We start from the raw sequence: 22888 nt of genomic DNA, 5'->3' as shown, positions 1-22888 counted from the left end.
CTCCTTTCCACGCTCCAACACTCACACCCCACACAACACAGTAGTTCAGCAAAGCCACATTGCGGCTCTTGCATAGAGTGTAGCGGAGCACCTTTGGTGGCTCCCTGCTTGGAACACTAAACGTGCTGGGAGGTGGGTGGAGTTAGAATCCATAAAAGAGCGGGGAGCTTGAGAAATACAGGTAAGTCCGTCAGGTCAGTGACAGGAGGTTGGAGAGAAGGAAGCCACTCGGAGAGGAGTGGGGATCCCTGGAAGAAGGGATGGAGGAAGGAGTGCTGCAGCTGCCTCAGTGATCTGAGCCAGCTGGCACAGGAAAGGAAAGGAGGAAGAAGGACATTGAACTGTAACCTAAACATCCATAGGAAAGAGAGATTAGTACGGAACGAAGGAGTAAAAGAGAACAGAGAGGACGTGGGTTAGAGGAAGGACCCTGCCTATAGGTTCTAAGCGCAAGGCCGGGGCCCGGTCCCTGAGGTTGTATGGACACTTATGGTTCTGCAGCAGACACCGGTGGAGTAGTCGCCTGTAAATGCACTACTCCCATCTAAGACTTGAGGCACAACAGCAACTTGGATAGTGAGCCGGGACTCAGGAGAAGGGAGTCCCCGAAGCAGGCTACAGCTGTCTGCCATACAAGTAGAGTTCTTGGGAATATCTGTCAGGAGGAACTCCAGCGTAAAGCCCCCATTACACACTGCGATATCACTAGCAATATCGCTGTAATGTCACCGATTTTGTGACGTTGCAGCGATATTGCTAGCGATATTGCTGCATGTGATACTTACCTCCGACCGGCTCCCCCGCTGGTTATCGCTGATCGCGCGAGAAGCTGCTGGACCATTCCTCGTCGTCCACTTCCTGCGGCGCTTCCTGCTGTGACGACGAGCGACTCGTGGAGCCGGGCGGGAGGACGCAGGATCGCGCCTCTGACAGGTAAGTAGCGACTCCCGACCCCTGCGATGTCGCTGGTGAGATCTGCCTGAGTGGCAGCTCACTAGCGACCACCTAGCGATGCACCAGCGATCCTGACCGCGTCATATCGCTGGTCGGGATCGCTGGTGAGTCGCTAGGTGTAACGGTACCCTAACTCAGTACTAGGAGATCTTCACACTTAAAGGCGCTATAGAGGAGACGTTCAGAAAGGTACATGTTGGCGGAGTGTTGGAGGGGAGCCTTCCTTCTTGCCTGGAGGTTGACTGAGTCTCTGACCCGGAGGACACGGCCTGGAGGCAGGCACCTGTGTGTACTACAGACTGAGTAAAGCGTTGGAACTACAAGCCCCGGTGTCCTCCATTCATTATTCCGCCAACACACTCAACACCGCTACATCTGTGTGCCAGCTTCCACACCGTCTGCGCCTCTCCTCATCCATTACACCTACACTGCCCTGGGGCTACAGCTCCACCTGTGGCGAGCTTCACCATCTTGGCTGCACCACACCACCAGCCCCAGAGGATCTGTATGCAGCGTCGGCCTAACATCCTACTTGCCGAATACCACAGATGGCGTCCCGAACTATTCATTTAAGCTACATTACCAACCCCGCATTGATTTGGGCGCCCAGAGCCACGGCCTGGGTCACCGGTGCTGTGACACATCCCCCTGACACCGGCCCAGTACCGAGTGCCCCCGCGGCCTTGGGAGGGCGGCCCACATATTCGCTCAGTGTTTGATCCTACAAAACAATAGATTGCACTCAGAACAATGCTAGTCTATGGGGCTGTGCACTTGTCAAATTTTTATCTTGTACAGAGAATGTCTGAGGGGAAGAAAAACCACCATGGTTACTTACCGGTAGCCGGTTTTTCCGGAACCCATGACAGCACCACCTGAGAGAGGGATCCGCCCCGCCAGGACAGGAACCTACTGAGACATAAGGGGCGGCACCTCTCCCCCGCTTCAGTTGGGTTACAGAGCATTGAGAGGACTTCCCGGTTAGTTACATGTTTAATCCAACACCACAACACTCAAAACACCCTACTAATTGTGCACACCATACAGTGAAAAAGGGGGGGAATGTACGGGTGCTGTCATGGGTTCCGGAAAAACCGGCTACCGGTAAGTAACCATGGTGGTTTTCCCTTCACCCATGACAGCACCACCTGAGAGATTTTTGGAGACTTCGAAACACCTTAGGGAGGGACCACCGCTTGCAGCACCCTTCTACCAAAGGTTAAGTCAGCAGAGGAGGATAGATTTAATCTATAGTGCTTAAAGAAGGTTGAAGGTGAGGCCCAGGTAGCGGCCTTACAAATTTGTTCGATTGATACCTCTGCCTTTTCAGCCCAGGAGGTCGCCACGGCTCTGGTGGAATGAGCCTTGATGCCGTCAGGAATCGGGATACCACTAGCTGAATAGGCTACACTAATGGCTTCCCTGATCCATCTAGCAATAGTCCCTTTTGAAACCCCATAGCCTTTCCTGGCACCCTGAAAAGCTACGAATAGGGACTGTGACCTCCTCCACTGGCTAGTGGCAGATATATATTCTACGAGAGCTCTTTTAACATCCAGACTATGGAATTTTTCCTCCCCCAGATTTTTTGGATTTTCGCAAAAGGATGGAAGAACAATTTCCTGACCCCGATGGAAATCTGACACTACCTTGGGCAGATAACTGGGGTCTGTTCTTAACACTACCCTGTCCTGAAAGACTTGCGTATAAGGAGGATTTACTGAGAGAGCCTGTAAGTCGCTTATCCTGCGGGCTGATGTGAGGGCTACTAACAGGATCGTTTTTAGGGTCAAAAACTTTAGGGGTAGCTGATGTAATGGCTCATACGGTTCTTTTGTAAGGGCTTCTAACACCAGGTTTAAATCCCAGGGGGCTATTCTAGGTATTGGAATAGGCCTAGCTCTATGGCAGGATTTAATAAATCTGGCTATCCACCTATCTGATGCCAGTTTGCAATTGTAGAGCGCCCCTAGTGCCGACACCTGAACCTTAAGTGTGTTTACTGCTAACCCCATCTGCAACCCAGATTGTAAGAACTCTAGGATGTCACTAATCGGGGGTTCTTTCCCTAACGGCTTACCCAAGAACTGTAGGAACTTATCCCATGTTCTGCCGTAGATGTTAGTAGTCACCGGTTTCCTGCTTTTTAGCAGAGTGGCCACCAGCCCAGGGGAGAACCCCCTATCTATTAAAAGCGACCTTTCAAATTCCACGCCGTCAGATGGAATCCTTTGACCTGAGCGTGCAATATTGGACCCTGAACTAGTAGGTCCGGGATTTCTGGCAGAACCCAAGGATCGGAGAGGGACATCTTCCGTAGCAGAGCGAACCAGGGCCTTTTTGGCCAAAATGGAGCTATTAGAATCACCCTGGCTTGATCGTTTCTGATTTTTCTTACCACAGTCGGGATCAGAGCTACTGGGGGGAACGCGTAAGCCAGTCTGAAGTTCCACTGGATGTGCAATGAGTCCACTGCCCATGGGTTTTCCCTTGGGTTTAGAGAGCAGAACCTTTCTGTTTGCCTGTTGTGCTTGTTTGCAAAGAGGTCTATCACCGGTTCCCCCCAAAGCTGAATTAACTTTTGAAAAATGGATCGGTTTAGCGCCCATTCTCCTTGCCTCAGGGTATTGCGACTCAGGAAATCTGCCTCTATGTTTTCTGCCCCTTTTATGTGTAGGGCTGTCACGGAGTGTAGGTGATCCTCTGCACTGCTCAGAATGTCTGTTGCTGCTTCCATTAAGGAGTGTGATCTTGTCCCTCCTTGGTGGTTGATGTATGCCACTGCTACCTTGTTGTCCGACATGATGCGTACATCTCGACCCTGGAGTAGCGGAATGAAGTGGTTTAGGGCCTTGCCCACTGCCCACAGTTCTCTCAGGTTGGAGGATGCCTTCCTTTCTTGATGTGTCCAGGAACCCTGACCTATGAGGCCCCTTAGGTGTGCCCCCCACCCCGAGGAGCTTGCATCTGTTAAAATTATATCTGTCGCCTGTCTGTCCCATGGTATTCCTAAGGTCAGATTTGTCTCGTTCAACCACCAGTTGAGAGAGTCTCTGGTTTTTAAGGAAAGCTCCAGCTTTCCTTCCAAACGCCCTCTTAGCGATCTTTGTGCTCTTAGTATCTCCCCCTGGAGTTGCCGGGTGTGAAACTGAGCCCACCTGACCGCCGGAATACAGGATGTTAGGGTACCTAGCAGGGACATTGCTTTTCTTAATGTCATACATGGTTGGTTTCGGCCCGCCAAGGCCAGATTTTGCACCTTCTCTATCTTGGACTCTGGGAGCAGACACTCTTGCCTTTCTGAGTCCAGTATAAATCCTAGGAAGGTCTGCTTCTTTAGGGGTTGTAATTTTGATTTTTTGAAATTGACTATCCACCCTAACTCTTGCAAGGTGTTGATCACCTGAGTCAGCTGTGCTGTACAGTGGTCCTCTGAACTGCCCACTATAAGAAAATCGTCCAGGTATGGTATTATGACCGTATCGTGAATCCGGAGAAAGGCTGTCACTTCCGCTATGACCTTGGTGAAGACCCTCGGGGCTATGGATATGCCAAACGGAAGAGCCCTGAACTGAAAGTGCCTTAGTGTGCCCTGAATATAAAGCGCTACCCTCAGGTATTTCTGGTAATCTGGATGGATAGGGATGTGATAATACGCATCCTTTAAATCGACTACGGCCATGAAGCAATCTTGATGTAGCAGCTTCACTGCCGTAGTTACTGATTCCATCTTGAAGGTCGGGTTCTTTATCCATAGATTGAGGCGTCTGAGATTTATGATTGTCCTGAACGACTGATCCGGTTTTTTTATTAGGAAAAGGGGTGAATAAAACCCCTTTCCTTCCTGTAAGCGTGGCACCTCGGACAGTACCCGCTTGTCTATCAGGCTCAGGATTTCTGTTTCTAAGGCCAGTTGTTCTTCGGTCATCTTCCTCATAGGTGTGATGACGACCACGGATTTTGGCTGACGAATAAAGGGGATTTTCAGGCCTTCTTTTAGGATGCTCAGAATCCAGGTGTTGGAGGAGATCTTTTCCCAGGCCTGGAAAAAGAGTGCCAATCTCGCTCCTACTGGAATACTGGCGTCACTGTGGTGACTTTTTGGAGGTGGAGGTGCCTCCACCAAACATAAACCCTGATTCTTTCTTCTTTTTATCCTCCCATCTTCTTCTGTCAGCGGGAGGACGCCCTCTATTGAATCTCCCCCTCCGAAAGGGCTGTCTCCTCTGATCCATAGGGAATCTGGGGAAGCCTTTTTTCTTATCGCCTGCTTTCTCCAGAATATCGTCCAAGTTCTTGCCGAACAGGAATCGGCCATCGCAGGGGAGAGAGCACAATTTGGCCTTGGACTGAAGGTCACCCGGACAGCCCTTAAGCCATAACGCGCGTCTAGCCGCATTTGATAGTGACGCTGCTCTGGCTGTCAATCGCATAGAGTCCGCCGAGGTATCTGCCAGAAAAGCCGCTGCCCCGTGCAAGAGATACATGTCTGATAAGATCTTCTCTCTTGGGACCCTTGACGCCAGCTTCTCTTCTAACTGCTGCAGCCAGATCATGAGGGAGCGTGCCGTGCAGGTGCCCGCTATCGCCGGCTTAAGACCTCCTGCTGTCGCTTCCCATGCGTGCCTCAAATATGAGTCCGCTTTTTTGTCTAGCGGGTCTCTAAGAACCCCTGCGTCTTCCAAGGGCAGGGCCGACCTTTTGGAAGACCTGGACACCGCTGCATCTATTTTTGGGACTTTGTCCCATATTTCCGTATCCTTGTATTCAAAGGGGTATCGTCTCTTAGAGGCGGATGGAAGGGCCCCCGATTTTTCAGGCTTTTTCCACTCCTTCTCAATAAGCGCCTGGATTTACACGTTTACTGGAAAGGTTCGTTTTTTCCTCTCCTGAAGCCCCCCAAACATGACGTCCTCTAGGGTTTTAGCCGCCCTTTCTTCCTGTAGGCCCATTGTGGTTCTAATGGCCTTTAGGAGGGCATCTGTATCTTCTACAGGGAAACATGGCTTACCCCCTGTGTCACTATCTGAGGAGTCTGAGGAGGAGGATTTTTCCGCCTGAGATGATACTGATGCGGAATCTGAGGGGGAACTAGGGAAATCCTTCCTGCTTTTTTTCCCTTTTTTCAATAAGGACTTAATTGAGCCTTCCATTTCTGACCTGAGGGCAGATATTAGATTGGCTGCGAAACTAGGCGCTTCCTCCGCCATAGTCCGCTGAATGCACGAAGCACAGAGATCTTTTTGCCAGTCTCTTGCTAGGGGAGATTTACATATAGCACAATCCCTATTGTTCTTCTTGCTTCCTGCTTTTCTGGGCCTTTCCTACAGGGTGAAGCATACAATAGAAAAACCCCCTATTAATATACTGCTGACATTCACGAAGATCACTCACCACCCGTAATCAAGGGTACCGGATTTGGAGGCTGCGTCGGAGCACCTGACCCGCGCTCTTTGGACCTTGAGGAGTGCCCCGACCTGCGGCTGGGGCGACTGCTGCTTGAATGGCTTCCATGCTTTCTGCCAGAGGGCTGTGAGGGAGGCAGGGACGCTGAACGTTCCTGCTCGGACTCCATCTTGCACCGCCGATCTACAGCTGTCTTTCTCCTTTTAAATTGCATGCCTCCGCCTGGTGAGCGTCTTCCTCCCCTCCCCCCTGCGACCGCCGGCCCAGCGCTTCAGAAGGCCAGCCGGCGTCGCACCCGGCGCCATTACACCGTCGCCTTCTGCTGACGTCAGCCGGCGCACCCAGCATTCCAAGCGCCGCTGACGTCAGCGGCCGGAAGACGCCAGCGTCTCTCCCCTACCACGGGGATCGAGATGCGGCGTGCGCGAGGGGAGGGCGGCGCGGTGGGGGCTTCCCGGAGCCACCGGGATCCCATCCACGCCCGCACGAACCCGGAGCCCCAGGGACTGCGCTTCCAGGACCCGACGGCCGGCGCTACAGGCAAGCTACCTGTTCTTCCCGCGCCGGGACGGGCCTGGGTCTTTATCTTTCTCTTCGCCCATGACAGGCACCGCCACAGTGGGATTCCTTCCAGGACAGGAACCCAACTGAAGCGGGGGAGAGGTGCCGCCCCTTATGTCTCAGTAGGTTCCTGTCCTGGCGGGGCGGATCCCTCTCTCAGGTGGTGCTGTCATGGGTGAAGGGAAAACAAAAAATTGCTGTATGCCCAAGTTTGATCTGATATTTGTATTGTACTCGGCTATGCAAGTTGTCGAGTCCATGGAAACCATAGGATGACATCAGAGCGCAGTCCGATTTCCACAGACTGACGGAGAAAAAAAATAAATATATTTTCCATTCTGTCTTCTCATCCAAGAGAATGTGGTCACACCATGATCATACTCTGATCAGAGCTTGATCTCGATGTCATTTGGATAATCGACCCGATTCTCCCGGATGGGAGGATACATGCTCATCTGCATTTGCCCTAAATCTAAAGTCTGAATGAGCCCTTATTTGTATATTGCCATCCGGTGAGTTAACCCCTTACCTACAATTGACGTAATATTCCGTCCATGTGACCATGGACCTAATTACCATGGACGGAATATTACGTCATCGCGATCAGCGGCGCCCACGTGGTGAGCGCCGCTGATCGCGGCCGAGTGTCAGCTAATTATCATAGCTGACACCCGGCACAATGTGTCAGGGGCGGTCACGGACCGCCCCCGACACGTTAACCCCTTGCACACCGCGATCAAACGCGATCGCGGTGTACCGGGGGTTAAAGGGAAGCATCGGCAGGGAGGGGGCTCCCTCCGTGCTTCCCTGAGCCCCCCACGGCAGCGCAATGTGCAGCGCTGCTGCGGGGGACTCCTATCCTCCAGGCCCCCGAATCCAAGATGGCGACGGGGGCCTTCGGGGGCCTGAGGAAGCTGGCTTCCTCAGTGCCTGCAAAGCGCAGGCATGAGGAAGTCTGCAGCAGTGCCTGTGACAGATCGCTGATCTGTCACAGTGATCTGTGATGTGACAGATCAGCGATCTGTCACAGGACAGTGATGTCCCACCTGGGACAAGGTAATAAAGTAAAAAAAAAAAAAAAAAAAGTGTTAAAAATAATTTAAAAAAAATCGCTAAATAAATTAGTTAAAAAAAAAAAAATATTCCCCAATAAATCCATTTTTTGAAAATAAAAAAAAAACAAAACAATAAAAGTACACATATTTGGTATCGCCGCGTCCGTAATGACCTTCCCTATAAAACCGTCCCATTAGTTAACCCCTTTAGCGAACCCCTTAAAAAATAAAAATAAAAAACGAAGCAAAAAATAATGATTTATTATCATACCACCGAACAAAAAGTGCAATAACGCGCGATCAAAAAGACGCATATAAATATCCATGGTACCGCTGAAAACGTCATCTTGTCCCGCAAAAAACGAGCCACCATACAGCATCATCCGCAAAAAAATAAAAAAGTTATAGCTCGCAGAATAAAGCGATACAAAAATAATTATTTTTTATATAAAATTGTTTTCATTGCAAAAAACCGACAAAACATAAAAAAACGACCTAAATGAGGTATCGCTGTAACCGTACTGACCCGAAGAATAAAAACGCGTTATCAATTTTACCGCACGCGGAACGGTGTAAACGCACCCCCCAAAAGAAATTCATGAAAAGCTGGTTTTTGTTCATTCTGCATCCCAAAAATCGGAATAAAAAGCGATCAAAAAATGTCACGTGCCCGAAAATGGTACCAATAAAAACGTCAACTCGTCCCGCAAAAAATAAGACCTCACATGACTCGGTGGGTCAAAATATGGAAAAATTATAGCTCACAATATGTGGTGATGCAAAAACTATTTTTACAATAAAAAGCGTCTTTTAGCGTATGACAGCCGCCAAACATAAAAACCACCATAAATCGTAAATCAAACCCCCCGTTATCACCCCCTTAGTTAGAGAAAAATAATAAAACTAAAAGAAAATGTATTTATTTCCATTTTCCCGCTAGGGTTAGGGTAGGGTTAGGGCTAGGGTTAGGGCTAGGGTTAGGGCTAGGGTTAAGGCTAGGGTTAGGGTTAGGGCTAGGGTTAGGGTTAGGGCTAGGGTTAGGGCTAGGGTTAGGGTTAGGGATAGGGTTAGGGCTAGGGCTCAGATTAGGGTTAGGGGTGTGTTGAGGTTAGGGTTGGAGTTATAATTGGGGGTTTCCACTGTTTGGGCACATCAGGTGCTCTCCAAAGGCAACATGGCGTCTGATCTCAATTCCAGCCAATTCTGCGTTGAAAAAGTCAAATGGTGCTCCTTCCCTTCCAAGCTCTGCCATGTGCCCAAACAGTGTTTTACCCCCACATGTAGGGTATCAGCCTACTCAGGACAAATTACAAAACAACTTTTGGGGTCCAATTTCTCCTGTTACCCTTAGGAAAATAAAAAACTGGGGGCAAAAATATAATTTTGCGGAAAAAAATGTTTTTTTTATTTTCACGCCCAGGCGTTATAAACTTCTGTGAAGCACTTGGGGGTTCAAAGTGCTCTCCACACATCTAGATAAGCTCCGTGGGGGGTCTAGTTTCCAAAATGGGGTCACTTGTGGGGAGTTTCAATAGTTTAGGTACATCAGGGGCTCTCCAAACGCACATGACACCCGCATACCAATCCATCAAAGTCTGCATTCCAAAACGTCACTACTTCCCTTCCGAGCCCCGACGTGTGCCCATACAGTAGTTTTCTCCCACATATGAGGTATCAGCGTACTCAGGACAAATTGGACAACAACTTTTGGGGTCCAATTTCTCCTGTTACCCTTGGGAAAATAAAAAAATGGGGACTAAAAGATCATGTTTGTGGAAAAAATACGATTTTTTTATTTTCACGCCCGGTCGTTATAAACTTCTGTGAAGCACTGGGGGGGTTCAAAGTGCTCACCACACATCTAGATAAGTTCATTAGGGGGTCTAGTTTCCAAAATGGGGTCACTTGTGGGGGGTTTCCACTGTTTAGGTACATCAGGGGCTCTCCAAACGCAACATGACACCCGCAGACCATTCCATCAAAGTCTGCATTCCAAAACGTCACTACTTCCCTTCCGAGCCCCGACGTGTGCCCATACAGTAGTTTTCTCCCACATATGAGGTATCAGCGTACTCAGGACAAATTGGACAACAACTTTTGGGGTCCAATTTCTCCTGTTACCCTTGGGAAAATAAAAAAATGGGGACTAAAAGATCATGTTTGTGGAAAAAATACGATTTTTTTATTTTCACGCCCGGTCGTTATAAACTTCTGTGAAGCACTGGGGGGGTTCAAAGTGCTCACCACACATCTAGATAAGTTCATTAGGGGGTCTAGTTTCCAAAATGGGGTCACTTGTGGGGGGTTTCCACTGTTTAGGTACATCAGGGGGTCTCCAAACGCAACATGACACCCGCAGACCATTCCATCTAAGTCTGCATTCCAAAACGTCACTACTTCCCTTCCGAGCCCCGACGTGTGCCCATACAGTAGTTTTCTCCCACATATGAGGTATCAGCGTACTCAGGACAAATTGGACAACAACTTTTGGGGTCCAATTTCTCCTGTTACCCTTGGGAAAATAAAAAAATGGGGACTAAAAGATCATGTTTGTGGAAAAAATACGATTTTTTTATTTTCACGCCCGGACGTTATAAACTTCAGTGAAGCACTGGGGGGTTCAAAGTGCTCACCACACATCTAGATAAGTTCCTTGGGGGGTCTAGTTTCCAAAATGGTGTCATTTGTGGGGGGTTTCTACTGTTTTGGTACATCAGGGGCTTTCCTAATGCGACATGGTGTCCGATCTCAATTCCAGCCAAAAACGTCAAATGGCGCTGCTTCCCTTCCGAGCTCTGCCATACGCCCAAATAGTGGTTTACACCCACATGTGGGGTATCAGCGTACTCAGGATAAATTGCACAATATCTTTTAGGGTCCTGTTACTTTTGGAAAAATAAGAATTGAGGGTGAAAAGATCATTTTTGTGGAAAAAATATGATTTTTTAATTGTACTGCTGTACGTTATAAACTTCTGTGAAGCCCTTGGGGGTTCAAAGTTCTCACCACACATCTAGATAAGTTCCTTGGGGGGTCTAGATTCCAAAATGGTGTCATTTGTGGGGGGTTTCCACTGTTTTGGTACATCAGGGGTTTTCCAATCGCGACATGGTGTCCGATCTCAATTCTAGCCAAAAACGTCAAATGGCGCTGCTTCCCTTCCGAGCTCTGCTATGCGCCCAAATAGTCATTTACACCCACATATGGGGTATCAGCGTACTCAGGACAAATTGCACAAAAACTTTTAGGGTCCTGTTACCCTTGGAAAAATAAAAATTGTGGGTGAAAAGATCATTTTTGTGGAAAAAATATGATTTTTTAATTGTACCGCTGTACGTTATAAACTTCTGTGAAGCCCTTGTGGGTTCAAAGTTCTCACCACATATCTAGATAAGTTCCTTGGGGGGTCTAGTTTCCAAAATGGGGTCACTTGGGGGGGTTTCCACTGTTTAGGTACATCAGGGGCTCGCCAAACGTGACATGGCGTCCGATCTGAATTCCAGCCAATTTTGCATTGAAAAAGTCAAACGGCGCTCCTTCCATTCTGAGCTCTGCCATGCGCCGAAACAGTGGTTCCCCCCCACATATCAGGTATCAGCGTAGTCAGGACAAATTGCACAATAACTTTTGCAGTCCAATTTCTCCTGTTACCCTTGGTAAAATAAAGAAAATTGAACCTGAAGTATTTTTTTTGTGAAAAAAAAGTTAAATGTTCATTTTTTTTTAATATTCAAAAAATTCCTGTGACGCACCTAAAGGGTTAATAAACTTCTTGAATGTGGTTTTAAGCACCTTGAGGGGTGCAGTTTTTAGAATGGTGTCACTTTTGGGTATTTTCTATCATATAGACCCCTCAAAGTGGCTTCAAATGTGAAGTGGTCCCTAAAAATAAAATGGTGTTGCAAAAATGAGAAATCGCTGGTCAAATTTTAACCCTTATAACTTCCTAGCAAAAAAAAATTTTGGTTGCAAAATTGTGCTGATGTAAAGTAAACATGTGGGAAATGTTATGTATTAAGTTTTTTGTGTGCCGTATCGCTGTGATTTAAGGGCATAAAAATTCAAAGTTGGAAAATTGCGAAATTTTCAAAATTTTCGCCAAATTTCCGTTTTTTTCACAAATAAACGCAAGTTATTTGAATGCAATTTTACCACGAACATGAAGTACAATATGTCACGAGAAAACAATGTCAGAATCACCAGGATCCATGAAAGCGTTCCAGAGTTATGACCTCATAAAGGTACAGTGGTCAGAATTGTAAAAATTGGCCCGGTAGTTAACGTGCAAACCACCCTTGGTAGTGAAGGGGTTAAAGTTGTACATAACTTCTTCATATGTGCACTTCCACATAAATAATGGAGTAAATAATTATAGTGACTCTTCTGTGTAACGTGGTTAGAGATATATTCAAGGTAAAAGCAACAATCCACAGAAACTAGTGAACTACAATGATTTGCGCAGTGAGATCCTAACCATTCCTGCAATGTCCGCAGCCAAATAAACAGTGGAAATTTCCACCCTATGCTGAGATCAGAATCTGCAATGAGTCCCTATCCTGCGGCATTACAGCGGAGCGACATCTGCAATAATGAGCAAACAGTGCGACATACAGGCCATAAATCAGCGGCTGGACTGAAGCTAAAACCAATGCAAAGACTAACAAGCGGATGGTTTTCTCATGTAGAATTTCACAGCTCCTGGTTCCACCACCGCTGTGCACTGACATTGGAGGCTCCCATACCCCACAGTGTCAGTGGGATCCACCAACTATCTAATGGGTATGGGGTCCTCCTAGCTCTTCCCCGCACATTCATGTGTTTGGCGTCAGCCAAGAGACCTCCATGGAGTAATGTCTGTTAAACACAGCAGTATCAGACCAATTGCCCCTGAACGGAGACCACTTTACTCTCCCCCCTACAGACAATGTAGCAAGGGAAAAAAAAATCAGGCATTTTGGATGTAAAATATTCAAACTTTTCTTCATTGGGGAAACAAATTAAAGAGGACTCGTCATCAGGTCAAAAGTGGCCAGTTTTTGCTCCAATTTTATGCCTGCCGGCTCTCCTGAGTATTCCAGTGGAGGTTTTTGTTTTTCTTTTTATACCCACCATGTGGTTAAAGCGATGTAGGCCTCTTCCTCTTTGTGCTAATTTCTATGTTCTTTATCAAGGAGAATTGAGGGGGCTTAAAGGACTATCTGGGGATGTGTCTTTAGGCTGCCCTGCATTATTACCTGTAAGAGACACCCCCGTGGTAAAGACAAGAAAAAGTTACGCTAACTAAAAAAGCCCATATCTCTAGATCTATATGACAGCTTGAGAAATAATCGAAAACAAACGCTCCAGGGGGAACACCACAGCTCAATTCACTGTGTCTGCTGCTGGGTACTGCAGATCAGCTCCAAATCATTGCTGTAAAAACTAATCTGCAGGAATCAGCAGCGGGCACTACACAATCTACAGAGCTGTTGTAGGTCACTCCATACATTGCTTACATTTGGCCACCAGAACGGATATATGCTGTTCTTTGGGGGGGTTACGAGTGTTGGGTCCCACTGAGACTAATGGTAGGTCATCAATATAAAATTATTGGAAAACCAAATTAATCCATATTTAGCTGGATCTAGCAAGGTTCTGCAAATATATATTTCTTCTGTATGGGCAGCATATTGCATTATCCCCCCATCTGTCCTCTCTGCTATTTCTCTTCCATCCTGGAGATCAAAGCTGGGAGGAAAATTGACATGTTGCTCCAGTCAATACTACGAGAGGACATATAGGAATGCAGAGTTCTTTTTTAAAAATAAATAAAAAAATAAAAAAAAACACACCTGAACACATTGGTTGTTGCTATCCGCAATCAATATCTTGCCATTGGTAGATGCAGCAACCCCTTGAAGATTAGTAAATTCACCCTTATTTCTCCCTTTTGTACCTAAAAGTGACAGAGAAAACAAAAATGTGGTAAAGTAACTGTAAAAACTTATTACAAATAATTTTCTCTACTATATACCTTTACAAGTTAAAGACAACATACAACTTTAGGAGGGGATATCCAAATGAGCCATTTATGAGAAGTTATATTGTTGTGCAGAAGATGAAAAGAAAAAAAAAAAAAAACCACTTTCACACAGGGCCCTGTAGGTTTGGATTTCTTTTTCCCTTAATAATCATAAAATGTTAGCGCTAGAAGGGACCTCCTGGGTCATCATGTCCAACCCCCTGCTCAATGCAGGATTCACTAAACCATCTCAGACAGATGTCTGTCCAGCCTCTGTTTGAAGACTTCCATTGAAGGAGAACTCACCACCTCTCAAGGCAGCCTGTTCCACTCATTGATCACCCTGTCAAAAAGATCCCTAATATCTAATCTGTATCTTCTCCCTTTCATTTTCCTTTCCCTTTCCATGAGAAACCACCATGGTTACTTACCGGTAGCCGGTTTTTCCGGAACCCATGACAGCACCACCTGAGAGAGGGATCCGCCCCGCCAGGACAGGAACCTACTGAGATATAAGGTGCGGCACCTCTCCCCCGCTTCAGTTGGTTACAGAGCATGAGAGGACTTCCCGGTTAGTCACACGTTAATCCAACACCACATCACACAAATGCACCCTACTAATCGTGCATACTCATACGGTGAAAAAGGGGGGGAATATATGGGTGCTGTCATGGGTTCCGGAAAAACCGGCTACCGGTAAGTAACCATGGTGGTTTTCCCTTCACCCATGACAGCACACATGAGAGATTTTTGGAGACTTCGAAACACCTTAGGGAGGGACCACCGCTTGTAGCACCCTCCTACCAAAGGTTAAGTCAGCAGAGGAGGATAGATTTAATCTATAGTGCTTAAAGAAGGTTGAAGGTGAGGCCCAGGTAGCGGCCTTACAAATTTGTTCAATCGATACCTCTGCCTTTTCAGCCCAGGAGGTCGCCACGGCTGTGGTGTAATGAGCCTTGATGCCGTCAGGAATCGGAACGCCACTAGCTGAGTAGGCTACACTAATGGCCTTCTGGCAATAGTGCCCTTTGAAACCCCATAGCCTTTCCTGGCACCCTGAAAAGCTATGAAAAGGGACTAGGACCTCCTCCACTGGCTAGTGACAGATATATATTCTAGCAGGGCTCTCTTAACGTCCAAATTATGGAATTTTTCCTCCCCTGGGTTCTTTGGATTTTCGCAAAAGGACGGAAGGATAATGTCCTGACTTAGATGGAAATCTGATACTACCTTACGTAGATAAGTGGGGTCTGTTTTTAATACCACCCTGTCCTGAAAAAATTGTGCATAGGGTGGATTCACTGAGAGAGCCTGCAAGTGTCTTACTCTATGGGCCGATGTAAGGGCCACTAAAATGATCGTTTTTAGGGTGAGATATTTTAAGGGTAGTTGTTGTAGGGGCTCATATGGTTGTTTTGTAAGGGCCTCTAGTACCAGGTTTAAATCCCAAGGGGCTATCCTAGGTATTGGGATAGGTTTAGACCTATGGCAGGATTTAATAAATCTGGCTACCCATCTATTTGCTGCCAAGTTGCAGTTATAGAGCGCACCTAGTGCAGATACCTGAACTTTAAGTGTGTTTACTGCTAATTCCAGCTGCAATCCTGATTGTAAAAATTCCAAGATGGCACTAATCGGGGGTTCTTGTTCTAACGGCTTACCTAGGAATTGCAGGAATTTATTCCAAGTTCTGCCGTAGATATTAGTAGTCACCGGCTTCCTACTCTTTAGCAGGGTGGCCACCAACCCAGGAGAGAACCCTCTATCCATTAGCAGCGACCTCTCAAATTCCACGCAGTCAGATGGAATCCCTTGACCTGAGCGTGGAATATTGGACCTTGAGCTAGTAGGTCTGAGATTTCTGGCAGAACCCAGGGATCTGAGAGGGACATCATTCGTAGCAGAGCGAACCAGGGCCCTTTTGGCCAAAATGGGGCTATTAGGATTACCTTGGCTTGATCGTTCTTGATCTTGCAGACTAATGTTGGGATCAGGGCCACTGGGGGGAAACGCATAGGCTAGTCTGAAATCCCACGGAATTTGTAATGAGTCCACTGCCCATGGTTCTTCTCTTGGGTTCAGTGAGCAAAACCTCTCTACTTGCCTGTTGTATTTGTTGGCAAAGAGGTCTATCACTGGTTTCCCCCAAAGCTGTTATTTTTTGAAAAACGGACCGATTTAGGGCCCATTCTCCTTGCCTCAGAGTATTGCGGCTCAGGAAATCGGCCTCTATTTTCTGCCCCCTTTATATGCAAGGCTGTTAGGGAGTGTAGGTGCTGTTCTGCTCTGTAAAAAATGTCGCTCGCTGCCTCCATCAGGGAGTGTGATCTTGTACCCCCTTGGTGGTTGATGTACGCCACCGTTACTTTGTTGTCCGACATGATCCGGACATTGCAGCCCCTGAGTAGGGGAATAAAGTGACTTAGGGCTTTGTTCATTGCCCACAGTTCTCTCAGGTTGGAAGATGCGTCCATCTCTCGAGGCCTCCAATAACCCTGGGCTACGTGACCCCTCTAGGTGTGCCCCCCACCCCGAGGAGCTCGCGTCTGTCAGTATTATATCGGTCGTCTGTCTGTCCCATGGCATTCCTGAAGCCAAGTTTGTCCTGTCTAGCCAACAGTTGAGAGAGTCTCTGACCTCTAAGGAAAAGCTCCAGTCTTCCTTCTAAACACCCTCTCAGCGATCTTTGTGCTGATAGAACCTCCCCCTGAAACTGTCGGGTGTGAAATTGAGCCCACCTGACCGCCGGAATACAGGACGTCAGGGTACCTAGTACAGACATCGCGTTCCTCAATGTCATGTGAGGTTGGTCTCGGGCAGCCAAGGTCACCTTCTACACCTTTTCTATCTTGGTATCCGGTAGCAGACAAACTTGCTGCCCTGACTCCAGGATAAATCCTAGAAAGGTCTATTTTTTTTAGGGGCTGTAGTCTCGACTTTTTGAAATTTATCATCCACCCTAGTTCCAGTAGAGTGTCAGTCACCCGGCTCAACTGTGTCGTACAGTGGTCTTCTGAGCTGCCCACTATTAGGAAATCGTCCAAATAGGGTATTATGACCGTGTCGTGAATTTGGATGAAAGCTGTCATCTCCGCTACAACCTTGGTAAAGACCCTTGGGGCTATGGATATGCCAAATGGAAGATCCCGGAATTGGAAATGCCTGAGCAAGCCCTGGATATAGAGAGCCACTCTCAAGTATTTTTGATAACCTGGATGGATGGGGATGTGATAGTATGGATCCTTTAAATTGACTACGGCCATAAAACAATCTTGGTGTAGTAGCTTTATGGCTGTAGCTACCGATTCCATCTTGAAAGTCTGATTTTTTATCCACCGATTGAGGCCTCTGAGGTTTATGATTGTCCTGAATGACTGATCTGTTTTTTTTTTATCAGAAAGAGGGGGGAATAGAACCCCGTTCCCTCTTGTATGTTCGGTGTTCGGGACTTCGGAAAGGACCTGCTTGTCTACCAGGCTCAAGATTTCTGATTCTAAGGCTAGCTGTTCTTCTATCGCCTTTCTGATAGGGGTAATGACAAACGTTGCTTTTGGCTGGGAAATGAAGGGGATCTTCAGACCTTCTCTTATGATGCATAGGATCCAGGTATTGGAAGAGATCTTTCCCCAGGCCTGAGAAAATAGCGCTAATCTCCCCCCTACCGGAGTGCTGGCGTCATTGTGGGGATTTTTTTGAAGTGGAGGTGCCTCCACCAAACATAAATCCGGACTCCTTTTTCCTTTTATCTTCTCATCTTCTATCCGCCGGAGGACGACCTCTGTGGAATCTTAATCTTCCTCTCCGAAAGGGCGGCCTTCTCTGGTCTGCTGGGAATCTGGGAAAGCCTTTCTTCCTATCACTTGCTTTCTCCAAGATATCATCTAGATTTTTCCCTAATAAAAAACGACCATCGCATGGGAGAGAGCATAGTTTAGCTTTAGACTGTAGGTCGCCAGGACAGCCTTTAAGCCACAACGCACGTCTGGCGGCATTTGATAATCCTGCCGCTTTGGCTGTCAACCTCATGGAGTCCGCCGAGGTGTCTGCCAAAAAAGCTGCTGTCCCGTGCAGAAGATGCATATCTGCCAGAATTTTATCTCTTGGGACCTTTGACACTAGTCTCTCTTCTAACTGCTGCAGCCAAATCATTAGGGAGCGTGCCGTGCAGGTGCCAGTTATTGCCGACTTCAATCCTCCTGCTGCTGCTTACCATGCATGCCTTAGATAGAGACCTGCTAAACAAAAAAGCGGATTCCTAAGAACCCCTGAGTCTTCCAAGGGCAGAGCCGATTTCTTGGAAGACCTGGACACCGCTGCGTCGATCTTTGGGACTTTGTCCCATATCTCTGTGTCATAGAATCATAGAATCAGAGTTGGAAGGGACCTCCTGGGCCATCTGGTCCAACCCCCTGCTCAAAGCAGGATTCGCTAAATCATCCCAGTCAGAAGTCTGTCCAGCCTCTGTTTGAAGACTTCCATTGAAGGAGAACTCACCACTTCTCGTGGCAGCCTGTTCCACTCATTGATCACTCTGTCAAAAAGTTTTTTCTAATATCTAATCTGTGTCTCCTCCCATTCAGTTTCATCCCATTGCTTCTAGTCTTTCCTTGTGCAAATGAGAATAAAGTTGATCCTTCTACAATGTGACAGCCCTTTAGATATTTGTAGACAGCTATTAAGTCTCCTCTCAGTCTTCTCTTTTGCAAACTAAACATTCCCAAATCCTGCAACCTTTCCTCATAAGACAGGGTTTGCAGACCGGTCACCATTCTGGTCGCTCTTTTCTGAACTTGCTCCAGTTTGTTGATGTCTTTTTTAAAATGTGGTGCCCAAAACTGGACACAATATTCCAGATGAGGTCTGACCAAAGAGGAGTAGAGGGAAATAATGACTTCACGTGATCTAGACTGTATGCTTCTGTTAATACATCCTAGAATTGCATTTGCCTTTTTTGCTGCTGCATCACACTGTTGACTCATATTCAGTCTGTGATCTATTAGTATACCCAAGTCTTTTTCACATGTGCTGTCACTTAGCCCTATTCCTCCCATTCTGTATATGCTTTTTTCATTTTTATTGCCCAGAAGTAGTACTTTGCATTTCTCCCTGTTAAAAACCATTCTGTTAGTTGCTGCCCACTTCTCCAGTTTATTTATATCTTTTTGAATCCTCTCTCTCTCTTCTCTAGTATTAGCTATCCCTCCTAGCTTTGTGTCATCAGCAAATTTAATCAGTTTACCCTCAATTCCTTCATCTAAATCATTGATAAAGATGTTGAACAATACAGGGCCCAGGACAGAGCCCTGTGGTACCCCACTTGAGACATTCTTCCAACTGGATGTGCAGCCATTTACGACCACTCTTTGGGTCCGATCACTAAGCCAGTTATGAATCCACCTAACAGTTGCCTTGTCCATTCCATACTTAGTCATTTTTTCAATAAGGATTGTATGAGAGACTTTGTCAAATGCTTTGCTGAAGTCAAGATATACTATATCTACAGCATTTCCTTGATCCACCCAATCAGTGATTCCGTCATAGAAGGAAATTAAGTTAGTCTGACATGACTTATTAGTTACAAACCCATGCTGACTCTGTTTAATCACTTCATTCTTATCCAGGTACTGACATACATGTTGTTTAATAATTTGTTCAAAGATCTTTCCTGGTATAGAAGTCAGACTCACCGGCCTATAGTTGCCTGGGTCCACCTTCTTCCCCTTTTTGAAGATAGGAACAACATTTGCTCTTCTCCAGTCTTCTGGCACTTCTCCTGTTCTCCAAGAATTTTCAAAGATTATGGAGAGGGGTTCAAAAATTTCTTCTGCTATCTCCTTCAGTACTCTGGGGTGTAATTCATCTGGACCTGGAGACTTGAATTCATTTAGGTTAGCTAAGTGTTTCCTCACTAACTTTCTGTTTATAGATATCCTGGATTCTTCTATTCCCTTAATAGGACAGTGAAGAACAGTTGATGTTACATTTCCTTTCTGAGAGAAAACAGATGCAAAATAGGAATTTAAAAATTCAGCCTTCTCAACATCCTGTCTTACCATTTCATCATTTTCATCCTGTAAAAATCCTATAGCATCTTTGACTTTTCTTTTACTTTTGACATATCCCCAAAATCCTTTATTGCTTTTAACATCTCTTGCAAGCCTCAATTCATTTTCAGCTTTATATAATCTGATTTGTGCCCTGCAGGTTCTGCAGACAGCATTATATTCTTCTTTAGATATGCCTCCCTCTTTCCATTTTATAAACATTTTTTTCTTCCTTTTTAGCATGTGCTCAAGTTCTGTGTTCATCCATCCTGGTTTCCTTAAATGCTTCCTATTCTTCCCTCTTTTCGGAATTGTTAACAACTGTGCTTTGAGAATATCATTTTTCAAGATTTCCCATCCTTCCTGGACATTTTTGTCTTTAAGGATATCCAGCCATTGGATCCCTCCAATTCTCTTTCTGAATCCCTTAAAATCTGCCTTTCTGAAATCTAACCTTGACGTCTGAGTCTTCACAGGTCTTCCGCCTCTAGTTATCCAAAATTCAAAAATAGCATGGTTGCTACCTCCTAGGGTCCCAGCCACTTTTACCTCCTCAACCATTTCCTCCCTGTTTATAAGGATTAGATCCAAGGTAGCAGTTCCCCTTGTTTTCTCCCCTACCTTCTGGAAGATAAAGTGGTCAGCAAGAGAGGATAAGAATTTCCTTGACCTGTTAGTTTTGCCTGAGAGAGATTCCCAACAAATGTCTGGATAGTTGAAATCTCCCATGACAACTATGTCATATTTTTTGGAGAACTTGGCCATTTGATGCATAAAGAGTTCATCCATATATTTAGCTTGCACAGGCGGCCTGTAGTAAATGCCTACAATGGCGTCCTTTCCATTGTTCTGTCCTTGTATTCTTACCCAAACAGTTTGCACAGAACTCCCAGTCTCTGAAGCTTCAATCTCTGTGCAGATATACGCGTTTCTAACATACAATGTGACACCTCCTCCTCGTTTATCAAGTCTGTTTCTTGCAAATAAGTTGTATCCTTCTAGCCTTGTATTCCAATCATGTGTATCATCCCACCAAGTTTCAGTGATTCCAATGACATCATATTTCTTTTCCTGTGTTAGTAGTTCCAATTCTCCTTGTTTGTTGCCCATGCTTTGTGCATTAGTATAGAAACATTTTAGTTTGTGATTGGTTTCTCTTTCTCCAATATTTTTATTAATTAGATTCTTTTGTCTTTGTTCTTCCTTTTCACTTCTAATAGCAGAGTTCTCAATAGCATTTGACAGGTGTATAGCTTTTTCTGGTCTTTTGCTTCCCTTCCCATGTTGTTCTAGTTTAAAGCTCTCCTTACAAGTGTAGCAAGGCGACTTCCAAATACATGTTTTCCAATCTTCGTAAGGTGCACCCCATCTCTAGCAAGTAGTCCATCGTATAAGTAGTTCACTCCGTGATCCAGAAATCCAAATCGTTGCTGACGGCACCATCGACGTAGCCAGTTGTTCACCTGCAGAATCTTATTCCACCTCCTTGTTCCATGGCCATCCACTGGGAGGATGGAAGAGAAGACCACCTGCGCTCCCAGTTCTTTCACTTTCTTGCCTAAGTCTTCAAAGTCTCTGCAGATGGTTTCCAGGTCGTCATTTGTCCCCACATGTAGTAGCAGGAATGGGTATTCATCTGTAGGTCTGAAGAGTCCTGATATCCTGTCAGACCCATCTTTAATTTTTGCACCTGGAAGACAGCACATTTCTCTTGAAGTTATATCCGGTCTGCAGATAGCGACCTCTGTTCCTCTCAACAGGGAATCCCCCATGACCACCACTCTCCGTTTCTTCTTCACAACATTTTTCTTTCTCCATCCAGGAGGACTCTGAAGGCGTACAAGGTTGCTGTTTGTTGGCAAAGTCTTATCCTGATGTATTTCTTCATCGTTTTCCTGCGTGAGAGCCTGGTACTGGTTTATGAGCAGTATGGGTGCTGACTGCCTCCTGATCCTCCTGCTTCTCTGGGTCACATGTCTCCATTCCTCTGTTTCTTCAGGTGCACTTCGAATTTCTTCTCTTTCTGTAACATGAAGAGATAATTCTGGTCTGTCCAAGAACTCTTCACCTTCCTTAATGATCTTCAACGTAGCTAACCTCTCTTCGAGATTTTGCAACTTTTCCTCCAACAGGGACACAAGCTTGCATTTGTGGCATGTGAATTTTGGCTTTTCCACTGGTAAGTCTGTGAACATGTAGCAAGAAATGCAGCTCAACAAATGGCTCCTGGCATCTTCCATATTGAGATTTCTTAAAAACAATGAAAGATGAGCCAAAATTTTCCGATTTTCCGATTTCCTCTTTTCAGCTGCAACGGCCAAAACCCAGTGATCGTTGAGCTCGCGGAGACTCTTCACTTATCCCAGAAGGCACTGGGAATATGCAAATGATCTCAAGACTCTTCCCCTGGTTTTCCGATTTTCTCTTTTCAGCTGCAACGGCCAAAACCTAGTGATCGCTGAGCTCGCGGAGACTCTTCACTTATCCCAGAAGGCACTGGGAATATGCAAATGATCTCCTCAAGACTCTTCCCCTGGGAAGGGTTACCGTCTCTTAGAGGAGGAGGGAAGAGCCCCAGATCTCTCGGGTTTCCTCCATTCTCTCTCGATTAGTGCCTGGACCTTTTCATTAACTGGAAAGGTCCGTTTTTTCCTCTAATGTAATCCCCCAAACATGACATCCTCTAGGGATTTAGCCGATTTTTCTTCCTGTAGGCCCATCTTTGCCCTGATGGCCTTAAGGAAAGCATCCGTGTCTTCTACCGGAAAACATGGCTTACCCCCCGTGTCACTGTCTGAGGAATATGAGGATGGGCGTTCGGTGTGAGACAAGGCCGAAGAGGAGCTTGACGGGGATCTAGGGGGATT

The 22888-nt window shown here is 46.3% G+C and overlaps 1 protein-coding gene across 6 annotated transcripts in view; it reads right to left on the bottom strand.

Moving 5' to 3' along the window:
* Positions 1–22888, bottom strand: part of TRIM2 (tripartite motif containing 2) — a 205397-nt gene that overhangs the window by 27651 nt on the left and 154858 nt on the right. For all 6 annotated transcript variants that reach the window (XM_073576382.1, XM_073576384.1, XM_073576380.1 and 3 more), the window contains exon 7: positions 13808–13911. In XM_073576382.1, coding sequence (XP_073432483.1) covers positions 13808–13911 — 104 coding nt within the window. The remainder of the gene's footprint in view (positions 1–13807; positions 13912–22888) is intronic.

The sequence above is a fragment of the Dendrobates tinctorius genome, unplaced genomic scaffold, assembly GCF_039654945.1.
Source record: "Dendrobates tinctorius isolate UK_male_01 unplaced genomic scaffold, ASM3965494v1 ptg000008l, whole genome shotgun sequence".
NCBI classification, from domain to species: domain Eukaryota; kingdom Metazoa; phylum Chordata; class Amphibia; order Anura; family Dendrobatidae; genus Dendrobates; species Dendrobates tinctorius.
The sequence above is the reverse complement of the archived record's forward strand: the minus strand, read 5'-3'. Positions and strand labels throughout refer to the sequence as shown.